Consider the following 18,962-nt stretch of genomic DNA (forward strand, 5'->3'; position numbering starts at 1 on the left):
GACACATATGTTAAAAAGAGAAGCACTGGAGGGGGCCTGGGTGGGTCAGTCAGTTAAGCATCCAACTCTTGATTTCAGCTCAGGTCATGATCTCAGGGTCGTGAGTTCAAGCCCCACATGGGATTCTCTCTCTCCCTTTCCCTCTGCCTCTCCCTCAGTTTTTGCATGCATGCACTCTCTCTCAAAGAAAGAAAGAAAGAAAGAAAGAAAGAAAGAAAGAAAGAAAAGAGAAAAAGTGGTGGATCTGACTCCCTAACATCTGAGTACCCCTTGCCCCCCACCACCCTCTCTCCCTCTTGTTTTCCAGAGTTACAGTTCTCTGCTCCTTATTTTGCCCTTTTCCTCCCATGTCCTGTTCCCTCAGTCCCTGCCTCCAGCACTGCACATGGACACACTCCAAGTGAGAGTTCAACAAGCAACAGCCTGCGAAGAAGAGCCAGCGATCCTTGAGAAAGGTGAGTGAAGTCCTCTCTGAGCCTCAGTCTCCTCACAGACCTTACACTTTTTACCTACAGGGGATTGTTGTGAGGATTAGAAGAGATCATATATGTAAAGCATTTGGCAACTCTTTGGTGCTTAATAAATGCTAATTCCTTTGTTTAATTGCTCCTCTTTCCTCACCCAGATTCTAAAGGACTTGAGACCCTAAGGCTGTGGTTTCCTTCTGTGAGTTAAACACATCATATTTACCCTGCCTGATGACCCTGAATGGGAAAAACATCTTCCATCCCACACGGCAGCTAGCTTGCAAACATGACAGGTAGGGTGGATGCTAGATAATATAGGTGAGTTTCACTCAAAAGGTAAGGAATAACATCACAGTATTTTGTCTTCTGTCTTGGAAGAGGGATAAGAAATTAGAGAGGCCTGCACCTAGAAGTGGAGAGGGAGGAGAGGGAGAAGGCAGAACACAAGGCTGGCAACACCAGAGACAAATTTCCTTCACATCACAGTTTTACTGAGGCTCTGTCCTGTTGCCCTTCACCTAGTCCTCAAAACAAACTAACAAAAGATACGAGAATGTTCTACCCTGAGAGGCACACACACCTTATTGGGAACTGAGCTGATAACCTTTTGCCAAAGTCCTGAATTACTAAACAAACAAAACTTTTACAAATGGCAAAACTGTAATTATTGACTGGCTTATCTGCAAAACGCTTAGCAATCAGCCTACGAAACACGGAGTCATGTTATGAGAATAAAAAACTCAAACTAACTCTGAGAACAATATTCTCAATTAAACTAACAGACAGAAAAAGAACTTGAGGATGTGTAAAAGGCTCGGCCAAGCCCACTCCAGGCACATCAGGAAGCCATAGGTTCCGAGGACTGGCATGTGTTGTTGTACAGTTGCTCAAGGAGAGGCCCTACAGCACTTTCAGGCTCTCTGTGGAACACTAATATTCATGTTCTCATTCCATCTCTACAAGACTCTATGAGGTACACACCATTCACATTTCTGCATCATACACATTAGGGTCCAGAGGTTAGGAAGTGTTGGATAACCCAGTGAAAGCCTGGATCGGAGTTCATGCTGTAAATACTGTACCACATAATCCACACACCCAGTCATCTGTTGTCTCTCACTGAATCTCCAAAGGGCTGAAATCAAGCACTTGTTTCGAAGACTTACTAAAATTTCAGGAAGTATTACAACGAAAAAACACTTGAAGATGATCAAGAAATAGTAAAAGTTGGTTAATGCTGAAGTAAGTTCTACTCCATGGAAATATTAATAGAATCTTAAAACGTGTCATTTCTATTGCTAAGAGACAAATTTCTACTTAAAAATTATAATCATCGTGGGAACAGCTTAGGAGCAAAGGCAGATGGTATTCACTTAAAGCATTCCTTTCTTTTGCTCTTAGGAAATCAGATCTTCCAGAATCATATAGAAGGACATCACAGACTTACTTTGACCTGAGGGTAGGACTTCTTGTTCTTTTCACTAGATGCACCGGGGAGTCCCCCATGGGATGGGCCTTCACATACATAACGGAAACGAAATCCTCTCTGCAAAGGTAAATACAGAGCCAACAAGTTTGAGAAACACTTGTTAAAAATTATAGGGGCAAAGTCATATACAAATGCTTAATTCTTGTGTGTATTAGGTGAGAGAGGAAAAACATACACTGTGAAAGAGGACTCTGCAAACGAGAACCACTTTTCCCATAATCTTATTATAAACATAGATGTTAATTGATACTTGCATACTGAGCTGTGGCTTAAAAGCCAGGTCCCTAACCCTGCAGGACCTCTCCTGCTGTGCATATGCGGAGACTGAGCCACTGAAGATTTTAAGCCTTGGACTCGACATGCTGCAGCTTGTTTGAATCAGAGCTTCCTCATCTCAAATTGCTGCTGCCAAGCTCTGAACTTGGCCATATTACTGACTTATGCTTCTTTGACTCTTACTTAAAGGAATTCCCTTACCCACTCTGATTACAGTTGGTTCAGGAGGGGATATAGAAATGTCCTGTTAAATACATTGCATCCGTGTTGTAGAACACACTCCATGCAACAGTTCAGAAGATTTTGGATTTTATGATTACTGATATCATCAAGTTCAAGCTTGATATATTAACTGACCCGAATAATCCAAAACCAGATAATCCCTTTCAATATTATTAACCCAAGAATTCTACAGATACAGTACATCAGTGATGAGACAGCTGGACACCTTTAACCATGTGAACTACTGTGGGCTGATAAACACTGAAGTTCCATGTTGTTGTTGTTGTTGTTTTTAATCTATACAAATGAGAAGATTAGACAAGACCATCTGTAAGGTCTAATCCAGTTCTAGCATTTTATGAAATACAAAGCTAACAGTGATAATTGTACATATTTGTATACCAAGAATAAAGCAAGGACTATTATGAAAATGGATCTGATATTAAGGAAGTTTAATAATGAGGGAGCTTTCAATATTTTTCCTGAAAGACTCAACTTTATAAAGCTGTCAATCAATATGTGTTAGTGTTACAGTTTAAGCTTAATCAGACAGTTTTTCTTTTTTTAAATCCTTTTCAAGTATCTTAATATACTTTAAGAAACATCCTCACCTTTCATTTATTTTTACAGTGGGACTGATTTTATATAAACAGTGCTAGATCACTAGGCCATCAGGAGCTCCGCACACTCACGACTTGCTGGTAGGGGCTTTCTACCTTTCATACTCTTAACAATTGCAAAGCCTGGCAAATGCAAAGGCTTTAACAGCTTTGAGCTCATGGGCCAATGTAAAAATTCTTGCCCTCCTTAGATTGCACTACATTTCACTATGCTTCATAGGGTCTTGCAAAATAGTCTGAGTGGTCCAGGGGCCCTGAACTAATAATTTAAACCTCTGGTAAGCATCTGGAACTGTCCCTATATTTTCTGAGAACTTTCTGATTTCCAAAGAGGATCAGTCCTAAAGCATATTTCACAGGATGAGTAAGGCCTGAAGTAAATTCCCTAGTGTGGGAAAGTTCCTCAAGTCACACATGGATCTGGAGTGTATGATCAGCTCAATAAACTGGGACTTAAAACAACTTCTGCATATGACTCCTCAGGAGATTTCAAACCTAATACCAGGGAAACCTTTTGAGGTGAGCTTAGGAGGAATTCCTCTGTTTTGCTTCTCACCAAATTCAAATCAAAAAATAAGTTACACGTTCAGCCCTATACCTTTTGTAGACAAAGGCTGTTGGCTTATTTTTAATAATTAAATGAAATTTCTAAAAGCATGAAAAAGCAGCAGCATGCACGACATGAGCCTCCAGAATTGACTAACCATAAAGATATTTATTGACTGTTAATCTACTTAAATACAACCTCAGTTTTTAAAAAGCATTAGATAATTAGCACTGAATAATATGTGACAGAACTGGATATTCTAAAGATTAGTAGTCTTGGCTATGACTCATCTCTGTCAGAGCTGGGGAAAATTGTGGCAAAGAAAAAACATTTTTCTAACTTTTATTATAAAAACTTTAATAAAGTAATTCATTGTCTTTACTAACAAAATTCCTTTAGGCAGGTGGAAAAATAAATACATGTATACTTCTATATCTCATTGGGAGTCGTGTCAAATAGAATATGAGTAAAGAGACACGTCTTAATAGCTTGCTAACAGTTTGAAAAATAATAGTATTCATGATTGCATAAGAGTATCTAAACTTCTGTGCAAAGGAATTTTTAGCCTGAGGATGGAAATTTATTACATTTTTTTTCAGGAAGATAAGATGTCTTCACATGTATAGTCTAAATGTGTTTCTGATTCTAAATTTTTGAGATCAGAGGTTTGTCGATCCACAGACATTCATTTTAGTAACTCCATTTGCTTACGATGCGTCATCAACCTCAAAGGCAAGGGCTACATCCATCCGGTCAGAAAGTCTGACTTAAATACAATCTTTTTACTTTCACTGGGGTCAGACATCAAAATAACATCAGCTTGGTAAACAAACACATTGTTTTACTCAAGTGAGCTTTTAGACATCTACGCATAGTGAATTAAATTTTGAATTTTGGATCTACACAGCCCTTTAGGTAAATAACATGTGTCAATTTTTCCTTATAACTGTTGGACCCATAATAAAGAACTGCATTTAAAAATTCTTATTGTTTATGCTTATGAAAATAGATATTTGAAAAACATGCTTTGCCTGGTATGCAGAGACACAGATTTTAGTTTGATTTCTCACTTTCATGAGCTAGCAGATTTTGAAAGCTAGGAAGTTTTCCAGGAGGCCAGACCACTGCACAGACTTCCAAGGGGATAAACTTCCACTAGGAGGGTCTTTGAGAAAACTGGCTACCTCTTGTGAGAAGTAACTGCTAAAGAACTGGACATGGAGGTAAAGCAAAGGCAAGTCATGTTGGCAGCCCATGGAGTCGGTCTGCCACTGCAAACGACCAGAACAGTGTCCAAAGTCTCATGTGGCATTCCGTCTCCGCATCAGAAACTTTTATCTCAGTCCAGCTTTATAATGATAGTTAAGATAGTTCCATCCTTTAAATTCTAACTGAAATCTAAACACGTCACAATTAGAGTAACCACAATGGATGCTTTATTTAAGTTCTTGACCTAGTTAGCATTTGTTAGATGTTACACAATGCAGAAGTGTTACACTCACTCTGCAGAGCTACTAGACACATTAAGAAAGGTTTTGGGTATTAACTGCAAGACAGCAGGTATACGCATCTCCAGTCTCACACAAATGTGGTAAGCACATCCATTCAGAGATTTACTTGCTCTGCCCTCATTCTGTGGGGGACTTATACTACTCTCCTAAAAATCCCCTCATAATTGAGCTCTCCCCAATACCCTCTAAGAAAAACATGAAGATTCTCTTTCCTCCTCTTTTATAGCAATGGTTCCATCCAATTTCCAATAAATATTTATCCACAGAGTCGGGGCATGGTGAGGAAGCCACTTCAATTCCCAAGCAACCCCGACAAAATCTAGTGGTTAACAGGAAGAACCTGATAAAATAAAATGCTCCTCTCCTGTCTCCAAAGGGGTTGAGTCTCAGGCTAACACGCAGAGGGAGGAGGACTCAACTGTCCATTCTAATACATTACCTACACCTCACTGGTACTTGTAATACCTTAGGTCATGTGTCCTAAAGAAAAAACAGAAAGGGCTGGAGCTTCTAAAAGGAAGGAGGAAGGCTAAGAAATTACCGCCTGTGCAGGGCCAGGGTTGATGGGTGTAAGTCAGTGTCTATGAACTGCATGTACGGCTGTTTCCTTACAAATGAAAATGAATGGAGACAACCTATGCCTTTTCTAGGAGTGGCTGCTAAGCGCAGAGATGGTGGAGATAGTGAAGTAGCAAGGATCTGTAATCATCTAGGTTTTACAGAACTACGACTGAGGCTCAGGACACTTGGAAGAATGACTAAGAGAAATGTAAAGTAGACAAATGATGTTGTCAAATAATTTGGTAGGCTGCTAAACTTCTAGATAAGCTACTTCCTTTGTAAAATTCACTTATTATTTTATTCAGTGCTTGAGATATGAATATGAGACTTATGGATCTCACATTTAAAGAGGAAGTCCCATCCCTTTAATCCCCTTACCTGTTTAGGTTGCTCTAATATTTGAAGGTATGGACCATCTGCTAAAAGTGAAAACAACAAACAGAAAGCAAAAGAAACTGTGAGGCTTCTCAAATTTGCTACAAAATATAAAGTAAAAAAAAAAAAACCTGAAATTATATTTTTAAATAGAGGTTTCAAATTCATTTGTTAGCTAAAATTCCATACTGATATAATTACCTTCCTCACTTGACTAGTAACTTTATTTTTAACAACAGTTTTATGCCTTTAGAGAACCATGATAAATAAACATATGTTGAATGGTGACAGCACATTGCACAATCCAAGAAAAGGTGTGATGTCCATCTGGCAAGGATGAAGATGTCAACAGACTTCAAAATCTTGACTACTAACAAAGCATTTTTAAAATGACACAAATACCAGTCAAAAGCAGCAACCATTTCCTGGGCACCATGACATTTCCTTTTGCCTTCACATCATTAGACACTGACTTCCATTCCTCAAAGAGAATGTGCTTAATGTGAAAGTAGAAGAGACTGAGCTTGCACCCACATGTGTGAAATACACAGATAGTGATCTCAGGCTACCTGCCTTTCCTGAACTAAGTGTTCGGTTCCTTTCCCTTATCTGAATCCCCAAGTACTGCCTTCATTCCCCAACTGGCTAGGTTGTTTTCCCTGCCCTCCCAAATTTCATTTGGTCTATCAGACCAAAAGTCTGGTGGACTCTTCCTGCTAATTCATAGCTTTTGATGTTTGTATACAATCTCTGAATACTGAATACTCTCATATCAACTCTTCTAAAACAGCACAGGCATTTTATAAAATCCTGAAAAAAATTTAATTGAAGATAGCTGCATTTCAATAAATTATGATAAAAACATAAAGAAGACTAGAAGCTTAATCCATACCCTGACCATATCTGACTTTGGAAAATTCAAAAGCAAATCAGAACCTCTGGTAGTATAAAATCAAATTGTTCAATATGAGAAAGTCCCTAAGCTCCCCAGCTGGTTTTTATGTCAATAGTATAATAACCCTCAGCTCTGCAATAGAGGCATATGGTGTTTCTCACTCATTTGACTGCAAATTAAGATGTCTGATACTAACAAAATTCTAGGAGAATGTTTCTGTGTTCATTTCAGTCTTTCAGTCTCTTAACCAGAAGTTCATTCTTTTAGATAACAGAAGTTCATATTATTTTAGATAAATAAGTTTATGAAGAAGATTTAAACCTTCATGTTGAAATTAAAAAATAAACTATAACTTAAGAGAGAATTTATTTTTATCTTCTCAGTGTTATGAATCAGGATAAGGCTAGAGAACTGGAGGAAACAAAGGTATAATTATTTCCTGTTATTATGCAAGAAATTTATAAGGAAGTCAGTTGAAAAATGACTGAATTTGAAGCAAAACATACACAAGAAAGGAAAAATGGGTAGTGACTGGCCAATGCAGTATTAATTTAAGAAAATTAATCTTCTCTTGTCTGTATGAAATTTATCCTGGATACCTTAAAATACTTTTAGGAAAAAAATTGCAATTTAAAAATTCCAAAAAATGGCTAGAACTTAATTTTTGATAGGGAAATAAAACTGCTTAGAAATAGAAACATTTTCACACTACTAATACAGCTTGTGTGATAATGTAACAAATCTACTCATAAAAACATTCCCTCTTGAATGCTATATCAAGAAGAGAGGCCTCTAAAAAAGCAACCTTTGTATGTCATGGAAAATATAGAAGAGTTAGATCACGTTTACATTAAACTTCAAGTCTCTCACTTATTAACTCTTCTAAAAATACTTGAAGGTTTGCTATTATTTTTGCTGTATGGCTTAATTTCCTTTAAATATGTGAAATTCCAAGGTTTGGGAATTTTATTAGTGAAATGAGGCCATTTTTCTCTTTTAGGGAACACACTCAAAAGTTAAATCAACTAGAAAATTGGATTTGATATGCATGTAGTCATTTTAATGCCAATTTTATTTTGGCCACATTTCTATGCCATGAAGTAACATCCCACTATGTAGAGAAATTTAACTTACAGTATATATAACATTATAGACCTAAAAGTTGTACCATATCACATAGAGTTTTCAACAAGTAGTAGAACTAATAGTTTCAGATTTCAAGAAGATAAAACATCCATGAGAATTACAAGTTAATATTGGCTTACATAACCTCTCTACCCTTTAAAATGTGAATAAAACATTCATACATCTTGGATCATAAAAATTGGACTACGCCACTGCAGCAGAGAGGGGAAAACATAACAATAAAAATGATGAGGTAATAACTGGAAAATGAGATTTTGAAGTATAATTTTGAGAGTTTTTCTAATACTATGGCAAAATAATTTCTACAACACGAAGCTCTGACCACATAATATTTACTGAGATGTTTCTTTTGATAATCTTATTTCAACCTCCATAAACTTGATGAAATAAAAACATTAAGAAAGCATCTACTCAGGGTACTGCTTGGCACTTACAAGGCATTAAATGGAAATGTTTATGTTTTCTGAGGACAGAACCAAGTTCTTAGGCTTTCAATAAAGCACTGATACTAAGAAAGAACTTTGAACCCCAGAATAAAAAGTTCACAGGAAACACAGAAGCTACCAAGATCTTTACTTGTTCACAGGAAGCTGACCTACAGCTCAGATTGGACAGCACTTCACAAGACCTCACATATAGCAGCCTACAAAATACGTTCTGTGGGGTAAAGAGAGAAAGGCCTCAGCCATACAACTTCTGCTAGGGAAGGTGAACATATAGCAGATTTATTTTTTCCCTCCCAAGAATTCCTAGATATACATAATAGCGATAAAAAAACACAGAACATTTTGATCTAAAAAAAGAAAAGTGGGTACCAGAGTAACAATATTAATTATAAGCGAGAATGATACAAACTGGATGAAGTCTCCCAATGAGGACAAGCTAGTCCATGGTAAATAGAATAGCTGATGTCCACTTGGTGATTACGAAAGTCTCTGGGTTTTTTGTTTGTTTGTTTGTTTGTTTTTTAAGGATAATCTCTACACCCAACATGGGGCTCAAACTCACAACCCCGAGGTCAAGAGTCGCGTGCTCTACTAACTGAGCCAGACAGATCCCCCAAACACAAAACTCTCTGTTCTATATACAACTTCCACAATTTACTCATGCTGCCTCAGAGCATATGTTAAGTCCCACTAGTGGTATGACGAGCACATAAAAAGAGCCATCACACAAAGCTTACATACAAATCAATAAATAAAAAGAGACTAAATGAGTTGATTTTTTAAATCATCCATATGAGATTCAACAATTTGTCAATGGTAAGAATATGGTCATATTAGAACGAAGGATGATTAACATAAGTTTTATCCAATTGGTCAGACTGTGAAGCCAAAAGCTTTTAAAAGATGATTTTTCTACTGAGATGATTTTTATGATTTTTGTAAACTTTTGTAAACTTTGTTTCCCCAGTGGATGGCACACAACAGATACTCAAATAAATGTTTGGGGAACAGACGTGAGAAGTGGAGAATACCTCACGTGCATCTGGGATAAAGGAAACAGGAGTCATAAAGAACCCATAGCTAATAAGATTGGGTGAAAAGGAAAATGCTACCGGAAAAAAATTCCTTCCGAGCCATCCTCACAGATATCACTAACAATTAAGTCAGACAATGGGTAAGTGGGATGGAACACCACTTTTGTGCAAGTATAGTCTGTCTGTGCAAATATAGTTCCAACAAGTCTAGTGAAAGTTGGTTTTTAAAACATGTATCACCATTTCCTTTCTAGGAAACATATTACTGACTTGCTACAAGAAGCTATTAGCAAATCTTGAATTTAAAAAAAAAAAAACAAAAGCAAAATAAATGACAGGGTAACAGGGATGAGGAGTTTTCTTACCTGTAGGTAGTGGCATCTCTGGTTGAAATAACTCTGGGTTAAATATTGTATGAGTCAAAGGATCCAAATGAAACATCTGTAAAAAAGAAAATTTAAATAATTCAAACTTTACTTTTCCAACATTGTATTAAATATTTGAAGTTGAAACACCTAAAACAATTATTGGAACAAAAACCAAAGCACAAAGAAAAATCTGAAAATATTTCAAGTCAGGATTTTAAAAACATGTTCATGAAACCTAGTGAAATTCTCATGTGTACAGAACTTTACATGTTTGGGCCATGTTTATGTGACAAAGGGATTTGAGAAGAATGACCTAACTATAAAGTCCACAGAGGCCAGCACCTGATGTAGCTTGCTTATTAGTATATCTTTAGGGCCCAGTGTATATTTATCACAGAGTGGATACTTAATATTTTTTAATGACTGATTTAAAGCTGTACTCTCAAAAATATGAGCATAAGAATATAGTCCTAGAAATCCTAGAAATATCTCTCTGACGATGGTAAAGAAACTCCTACTCTAGCCATACAACTTCAAGACCTGTAAGAATTAGGCAATAGCCCCAGAGCAATTTACAGAAAAACTAAAAATGTAACTTACAGTCTAAGCAACAGATATAACTGAGCACAGAGCTCCCTCACTTTTTTTTTTCCACCTCTACTTACTTAGCACAATGCAAAATACCTGGAATTTAACAGGTGTGATAGGCTGGATAATGGTGTCCCCCCAAAAACAACTACAACCTAATCCCCAGAACCTGTGAATGCTATCTCACATAGCAAAAAGGAGTTTGCAGGTGTTATTAAATTAAGAATACGGACACAGAAGGGTGCATGGGTGGCTCAGTCTGTTGAATGTCTGACTTCTGTTCAGGTCATGATCTTGCGGTCCTGGGACTGAGCCCTGCATCAGGCTCCCTACTCAGCGGGGAGTCTGCTTGTCCCTATCCCCCTGCCCCTCCCCCTGCTCATGCTCTCTCTCTCTCTCTCATATGGACATAGAGAGATAATCCTGAATTATTCAAATGGGCTCAGTAAGAGGGACGGAGGAGATCAAAGTGAATGGCAGGAGATATGACAATGGAAACAAAAAGCTGACATGATGAAGGGGTCACAAGCCAAGGAATGCAGGCCACTTCTAGAAGCTCAAAGAAGCAAGGAAAAGAAATCCTTCAGAAGGAATTTAGCCCTGTGAACACCTGGATTTTAGACTTCTGACCTTCAGACTGTAAGAGAATAAATTTGTGTTGTTTTAAGTCACTAAATCTGTGGTAATTTGTTACAGTAGCAACAGAGAGCTAACACAGTGGGCAAGCAATATGTGTTGATTGAATTATATATTCTGTCTTGATAAGTTACTAATAAGTACTTACCCCAAGAGAAAATTTCCTTTCCATTTAGTTCATTCAGGACTTAAAATTTATACTTCTGAGCTTAGCATTTGTTTCAACCTAAACATCTGTGGACCGCACAAAAACCAACCATGTTTCATTTTTTATGATATGCTAGTTAGTAAGCTGGTATTAAACAAAAAGAAAAAGCAGCATTACAATTTATTCCTTTTAAAAAAAATCTTTATCTATTTGAGAGTGAGCGAGCGAGACAGCGAGACAGAGAGCAAACGAGCGGGGGGAGGGGCAGAGGGAGAGGGAGAAGCAGATTCCTCGCTGAGCAGGGAGCCCGATGCGATGTGGAGCTCGATCCCAGGCCCCTGGGATCATGACCTGAGCTGAAGGCAGACGCTTGAGCCGAAGGCAGATGCTTAACTAACTGAGCCACCCCGGCACCCCTCCTTTTTTTTTCTTTTATTAGTATATTATTGGAGGTTCCTGGAACCTATGAGCCTAGTATGCCTAGTTAAATCAAGAGTAAGAAGCGTAGTGTTTAAATAAAGAACATTTCAGATCCAGTTGTGAGGTATGCAAATTTTCAACTGAGGAACAGTAAATCTGCTCCACTTCAATGCTTAAGAGTAAAGTTCACGTATGCTATCCATTGTTCGCTGGAAAGGAAACATAGGAATCAAAAAACATGCTATTGTAAAAAATGGGCCCCCCCTTACAGAGTATTTGCCGGTCTCAGAGAGGAGATGACCTAGCAAAAAAATGTCTTCCCTATGGTCCTGCGGGTGGCTAAAATAACCGAGGAGAGGGCAGAGCGCTGGTCGTGGAAGCGATGCACACACTCCACTTCAGACAAGGAAGACAGAAGCCGCATTGTGCACTGCACCTTGCATTGTGTATCAGGTCACAGTTGGACAGCGAATTCCGGAATACATTAAAACACTGGGGATATTTCACCGAGGACATGTACACTTCAGGAAATATATACCGTTAAGCTTGAGACAAGGGAAAAAAAAAAAAAAAACCTCCTACTTCAAGGACCTCTCGCCTCAAAAATGGAAATATCAGATTGTACCCCACCCCTGTTGCTGATGATCACAAAAGTGCCCACATAAGAAAAACTCTCGAAATGAATGTTTTCAGCAGGTTTTACTTTTGTGTGGCATTAAAGGACCATCTCCTGTTGATAAGATTTCCTGTGTATAGACAGGAAAGCATGGTCTAAAACCAAGCAGAACAACCCTAATGCTGGTTACAGTCTGCCTTCAAATGTTAGAGATAGCATATTAAAAATGAAAGGTAAAACACGGGTTTTGATAATATGAGTGGCCAAATATCTTTTCTGCTGTAATCAAAGAAAATGTTCCTAGATTGATCCTATATCACCATTTGTACAATAAAATTCAAAAGGAGCATCTTAATGTGAAAAGCAATGCATACTCATTCTTTCTAAATAAATCAGAACATTGTCAAGAGTAGTGAATGCTACACAAGTCTATTTTATTTGAAGAAGTGATACCAGATCCTTTCAAAAGTATTTCACTTTTGGTTTTATTTTCCTGTCTGCATGTGTAAATTTGGAAAATCCATTTTTTAGGTGGTTGCCACTAAAGTTTTAATGTGAAATGATTATGAATCTTGGGCCAGGGTGTCCTGGTACCTAGTGTTCCCTCTCCTTATCTAGTCTAGCAAACTACATTTTCCAAATCACAGCTTACATAGACTTTCTCTGGAAAGCCGTTCATAACTCTGCTCTTCCTTCCAGGTAGTAGAGTGATCCCTTTTGACATTTCTAGCTCATTCTGTGCAAACTACAGCAGCATTTATCACTATATAGAAACTATGTTTCTGTCCCTCCTATTAGAACGGCAGCTCTATCACTTTGTAGTCCTTCCTAGCCAATGTTCTGGTACATAGTAATGCCTCAATAAGTAGCTGATGAATGAATAAATCTCAAAATTTTAAATACTCCTTAAAAATCATTACGTTAAAAATTTAATATTGCTATTGTAATTACCCTAGGTTCATTTAATATAAATCTAATATAAAATACATAAAACACATATGTATGTATGCGCGTGTATATATACATGCACACACAGAGGGAGGGAGGGAAAAGGACAGAGGGAGAGAGAGAGGGAGGGATGGGGAGGAAGCAAAATATTAGTAATCAACAAAGATCTGTTGGACTATTCAATATTTCTATAGGCCTGAAATTTTTCAAAGTAAAAAGTTGGGCGAAAAAAAATTGGTATCCCTTCATAACCGAAAATAAAATTATAATGAACAGTTATATGTTCCCCAAACACATTCATTGCCCATTTAGTCTTTTCAACGCCCTTGTGAGTGTGGGGCTAGCATTCCTATTTTGCAAATCAGAAAAGTGGGATGGTGGGGGGCCAAGTGATTCCTCAAGTTTTAAGAGCTGATCAGAAGCAGCCAGCACCTACAAAAATATATTTGAATTCTAAGGCCAGAGTTCTTTTCACTACACTAATTTGCCTCCTCACTAGATGAGCTTTAAATAAATATTTTGTGTTTCCCCCAAAAAGACACATTCAAGTCCTAACCCCCAGTGCCTGTGTACGTAACTTTACTTAGAAATAAGATCTTCACAGATGTAATCAAGTCAAGAAGATGTCATACTGAAGGGTGGACCCTGAATCCCATGACTGGGACTCCGTGAGAGAAACGAGAGGGAGATTTGGATACAGGGACACAGGAGAGACACCCAGGGAAAAGGCGGGTCTGCAGGAGCGATGCAGCTACAAGCCAAGGAGCACTGAGGATTGCTGGCAACCACCAGCAGGCTAGGAGAGAGAGGCCGGGAACAGAGAGTCTCCTTCAGAACTCCCAGAAGTCACCAACCCTGTCATCATCTGGATTCTGGATTTTGATATTTCTAGCCTCCAGAGCTGTGAGAGAATATATTTGTTTTTGTTTTTTGTTTTGTTTTGTTTTTAGAGAGGGAGAGGGGGAGGGTGCAGAGGGAGAGGGAGAGAGAATCCCAAACAGGCTCCACACCCAGCACAGAGCCTGATGTGGTCTTGATCCTACAACCCTGAGATCATGACCCGAGCCAAAACCAAGAGCTGGACGCTTAACTGACCAAGCCACCCAGGCACCCCATATATTTCTGTTTTTTTTTTTTAAGCCATCTGGTTTGTGATCATTTGTTAAAGTAGCCCTGGGAAACTAATATGGTAGTTATCATTTGATCTGTAGCATATATAATTTTTATGCAATAGTACGTGTGCTAGGAGGGTTTAAGTTACTCATTTTATATAACATGTCCTCTCTGACCTCACATGGAGGGACAGGGAAACTGCAAAAACAATTTAAAATAAATTTTTACCAATTTTAGAGTTTTCCTGATAACTACTACTGCTGCCTCTGTATATTTAAAAATATGAATACATCTACAAAAAAATTATCAGTGAGATTATAATACTTACTTGTTCATGCCCTCCCAAATATGTATCGTCTTCTGCCATTCTGGAGCTGTGTATCAAAACAAAACAAAACCAGACTATAAGAATGGAATGACACTTAAGAATTCCATCATGCAGGAGTAAACTATATTATTCCAGTAAGACCAAACATAATCCTTTTTAAAAGATCTTAGGAGGGGGGACATCAACCTTAGAAGAGAAGTTCCTTTTTGAAATCGAAATCTACCAGCAGGAAAATTGCACAATCAAAGAATTACCACGTATGTACAATCCAAAACCATGGCAAGCTCACAACAGTGTCCTGGAGTTTGGTGCAACCAATCTTCATCCTCTGTATAAAAATCATACATACTGAAATTCTCAGAGGTCATTTCTATTTGTCACCATCTAGACTTCAAGGATTTAGTCTTAGCTCTGTGTGTAGATTACTTTCCAACCTTTCATGAATTCTGTGATGGTCCTAGAACCGTGTCCAAGCTTTCTACCCACGTCTAGAATTGAAGAGCTCAGAGAGGGTCCTCCTGCTGTCAGAGGGGCCTGGTTAGTGATTTGTGCAGCACTAGGGGGGACAACTACGGTGTGCCATGCTCTGCCCTCCAGTGCGTTCCACTGCAGTAAGTCATTTCCTACCCTCGTCCAAGTGGTATGGAAGGGCGCTTGGGTGGCTCAGTCGGTTAAGTGTCGGACTCCTGATTTCGGCTCAGGTCATGGTCTGGGGGTCCTGAGATCGAGCCCTGCGTTAGGCTCCACGCTCACAGCGGAATCTGCTTAAGATTCTCTCTCTCCCTCTACCTCTGCCCCTCCCCTCATTCGCATGCACGCTCACAGGCTCTCTCTTTAAAATAAATAAATAAATCTTAAAAAAAAAACAAAGTGGTAGAGAAAGACTGTAAGAGTGCTTATTATCAAGGCTACAGTCTCAAGATTTAATCAACCCCAGCCAGATATTAATGTACTGCAGGTCCTAGCAATCTTCTATTACCCAGAGGCCCTGAGAAAAGTGAGAAACCACATGGCCAGATAAAAACAGTATCTAAAAATCACATATCATTTTGGATTTACTTACTTAACAAATATCCTTATCATTACTTTACATACAGGCTGATTTTATTTAAATTTACCTAGATCAAACTTTAGATCTATTTATGTGAAAGATTAAAGGACAAAAAAGGCTGAAAGCAAATATTAATTCCTGAAATAAATTTTTCTTTCATTTTTTACTAAAATATAGTTGACACATGATTTTACGTTAATTTCAGGTATACAACATCCCTGAGACAAGCTTTTTGTTTTTTGTTTTTTTTTTCCATGAAGTCTATAAAGCACCTGGGACTCGGGCTGAGAATGTTAACTGTATGCCAAAATCTGTACTCTCCTTTTGCACGGTAATAGTTGTAGCTGGAAATGTGACTGCTCAGCTAGACTATACCCCACACTTCCTTAGAATGAGGGATGGCCACTTGATGAAATGCTCACCAGTGGAATATCAAAACTATCTGTGTGCCACTTCTAGGTCTGGGCTTAAGGCCCTTGACGTGCATCCTCCATGTTTCTGTTTTGTTTAGTTTTTTTCTCTTTCCTTCTGGATAAAACCTAGACATGAAGAAGACCAAGCTTCTACCACAGAGATGACGATGAGTGGCAGCTAATACTGGTAGTGATGTGAGGGAGAAAGAAATCTCTTTGGTCTTTGACCTAGGGCATTGCTGGGTCTCTCTATTAATACAGTCTAATGAAGACATCTCCAGTAAGGACAAGATCCTTCAAAGAGGACCCTGGTTTTCAATGACATCCTCTCCTGCCAGAGCCCTCTGTGCCTGACAAGGAGTAAGCAAGCCTCATGAGGACTGCTAGTGGGATACAGAGCAGTGTCCAACTTCAGCAGGAGGGAAAAAGGTGTGTCCTAAAAATAAGAACTTCATGAGGATTTGAAAGAAATATTTGTCTAAAACATAAAACTGCTGAAGATTGACAAATAACTGTAATCAATTAAGATAAGTAGCTTAAAAAAAAAAAAAAAGGGAAAATTGCCCTGATACAGTAAAAAGGAATTAAGTCATTCAAAATTCCAGAGTTCTTCCACTACTTGGGTGTGTGACTCTGGATATACAACAAAACTCACTATGGCCTTGTTTCCTCATCTGTAAAATGAGAGGTTTTGATGGGATCGACCTCTGACAACAGTATAACTTTGCTGAGCTTGCAGTAGGTTAGTTGACTAATAAATGCTTATTCAAAGAACAAATCACAGCTCTTTTAGTAAACTTGGATTTTTATATGTACTTAGGTATATATCTATATTAAAGAGTCATTATCATAATTTTCAGTTATTTGAAGAATACTAGTAAAATAATAAGTGTTACATTGAAATGCAGTGCTAATGTCAGTTGCAATAGTCCATGTGGAAAATCCTTTTTCTTAGAACACCCAGGAGTCCAAACTTCCAAGAAAGATACTAAGACCATTTTTTTTTCTTTTTTGCCTTTAGGCTTTCCATTAACGTGGGCTGACCCCCTGAATCCTCTCAAATAATCTGAGCCTATGGTCTTCAAAAGCAGAGGCGAGACTGTTGACTTATTAAATGGACAGAATCCACTGAGCACCTGTTACTTTGTATATATATGTGTACCTGTACATGCAGCTGTGGATGGCTTCTTGACCTTTGAATATAAAGTGGCCCTCACTTTGATTTTAAAAACTCAACTAAAATTACTTTATTAGAACTGCCACAGGGTTCTTATCATGATCTTTACTGTAGTTAAAATTTTAATGAACATCTCTAAACTGTAGGCACTGGACAAACTACCCAATTAAATACAGTCCTCCTGCCAACACCCTCTCCATGCTTTTTGCCCAAATGTGTGCCAAAAGATCACTGTTTTAAAAGCCCAACAGCAGCCCAAGAGATACCAGGGTGGTGATTAAAATCTGAACTTTTACAGGCTTTGTAATGCAGTTAAATTCACCGTAAAGAGCTGAGGTAACAGGAACCCTCAGAGTGATGTCAATGTTAATTCATAATTTAAAAATAAAATGTCAAAAGAAACCAAGAATTCTTTGGAAAGGATGAATCACTGAGTAATATTTGCATTAATTGTAAAAGCAAGTTTTATTTCAAAATTCTGAAATACCAACTAAGCCTTTGGAACTGAAGGATTAGGAAAGACCAGGGAAAACCCCTCCCGCCCCCCTGCTCCCTGAGCCCTTCCTCTCACTTTCCCTTCGCACAGTTCTGTGCTTTTGAGGAAGGACCTTGAAACAGAGAGGAAGATACTGCGTTGACTAGTGAGAAGATGGGCCTAAGCTCTGCATCTCTCTCCTCCAATGGTGAGGTTTTCAGGAAAATGTTCACACCGTGGAAAGAGAAATAGAAAATGTAGCTAGCTAGCAATAAAAATAGCTTCTCCAGCGAATTCTTTGTGTTTCTCACATGAGAGGCATAATGTTATAACTGGCTAAGTTCTAAATACGTGACGAGTTCTATATGAAATGCCTAATGGATTCTTTTCTGCACATCTGTGACAATCGCACCACTGACCTCAAAGGCCAGCACAAAGAGTTCTTAGTGAAGGCAGCAAGACCAAGCCCACTTCCCTCCTTATAAGTGGAGGAATTTTCTAGGATCAGATATACTCACATTTTTTGAGCAGGGCCCACTGTAAGGAAACATACTCTTTTTGTTCTATTAGATTTCACTAAAAAGAAAAACAACAAACTTTTCAAACCCCCTAATGGGTGACAATCTGCAGTTAGAAAAACAGAATTTTAGGTGCCATTCAGAGGTCACAGTTGGGAATCAGAGAGATAAAGTGTCTCTATTTTCAAGATTATAATCAGCTATAACAGAAACCACTTAGGTGTAATTTTAATACCTCATCCTGGATAGCAGTGAGGATGAAATTATAGGAAAGACAGTGACTTTTCACCATTTCTGTGTTGAATAATAAATTGATATAGATAAAGGCTATTTATCTAGACAGAGGAATTTTTTTTTTTTAAAGACTTTATTTATTCATTTGAGACACAGAGATACAGAGAGAGAGAGCATGAGCAGGGAGAGAGGCAGAGGGAGAAGGAAAAGCAGGCTCCCCGCTGAGCCAGGAGCCCAATGTGGGGCTCGATCCCAGGACCCTGGGATCATGACCTGAGCCGAAGGCAGATGCTTAACCACCTGAGCCACCCAGGCACCCCTAGACAGAGGAATTTTTTTT

At 38.3% G+C, this 18,962-nt stretch overlaps 1 protein-coding gene across 4 annotated transcripts in view; it reads right to left on the reverse strand.

Annotated features, from left to right (window-relative positions):
* NFKB1 (nuclear factor kappa B subunit 1) overlaps window positions 1-18,962 on the reverse strand; it is a 105,803-nt gene that overhangs the window by 75,524 nt on the left and 11,317 nt on the right. For 3 of the 4 annotated variants that reach the window (XM_081812049.1, XM_081812047.1, XM_081812050.1), the window contains exons 2-5: window positions 14,755-14,800; window positions 9,955-10,030; window positions 6,072-6,112; window positions 1,915-2,013 (exon numbers count right to left, since the gene is read on the reverse strand). In XM_081812049.1, coding sequence (XP_081668175.1) covers window positions 1,915-2,013; window positions 6,072-6,112; window positions 9,955-10,030; window positions 14,755-14,793 — 255 coding nt within the window. In that variant the 5' untranslated portion in view covers window positions 14,794-14,800. The remainder of the gene's footprint in view (window positions 1-1,914; window positions 2,014-6,071; window positions 6,113-9,954; window positions 10,031-14,754; window positions 14,801-18,962) is intronic. The other variant, XM_081812048.1, reaches the window with a different exon arrangement.

The sequence above is a fragment of the Leptonychotes weddellii genome, chromosome 2 (genome assembly GCF_054177405.1).
Source record: "Leptonychotes weddellii isolate Sample4059 chromosome 2, ASM5417740v2, whole genome shotgun sequence".
Lineage (NCBI taxonomy): Eukaryota > Metazoa > Chordata > Mammalia > Carnivora > Phocidae > Leptonychotes > Leptonychotes weddellii.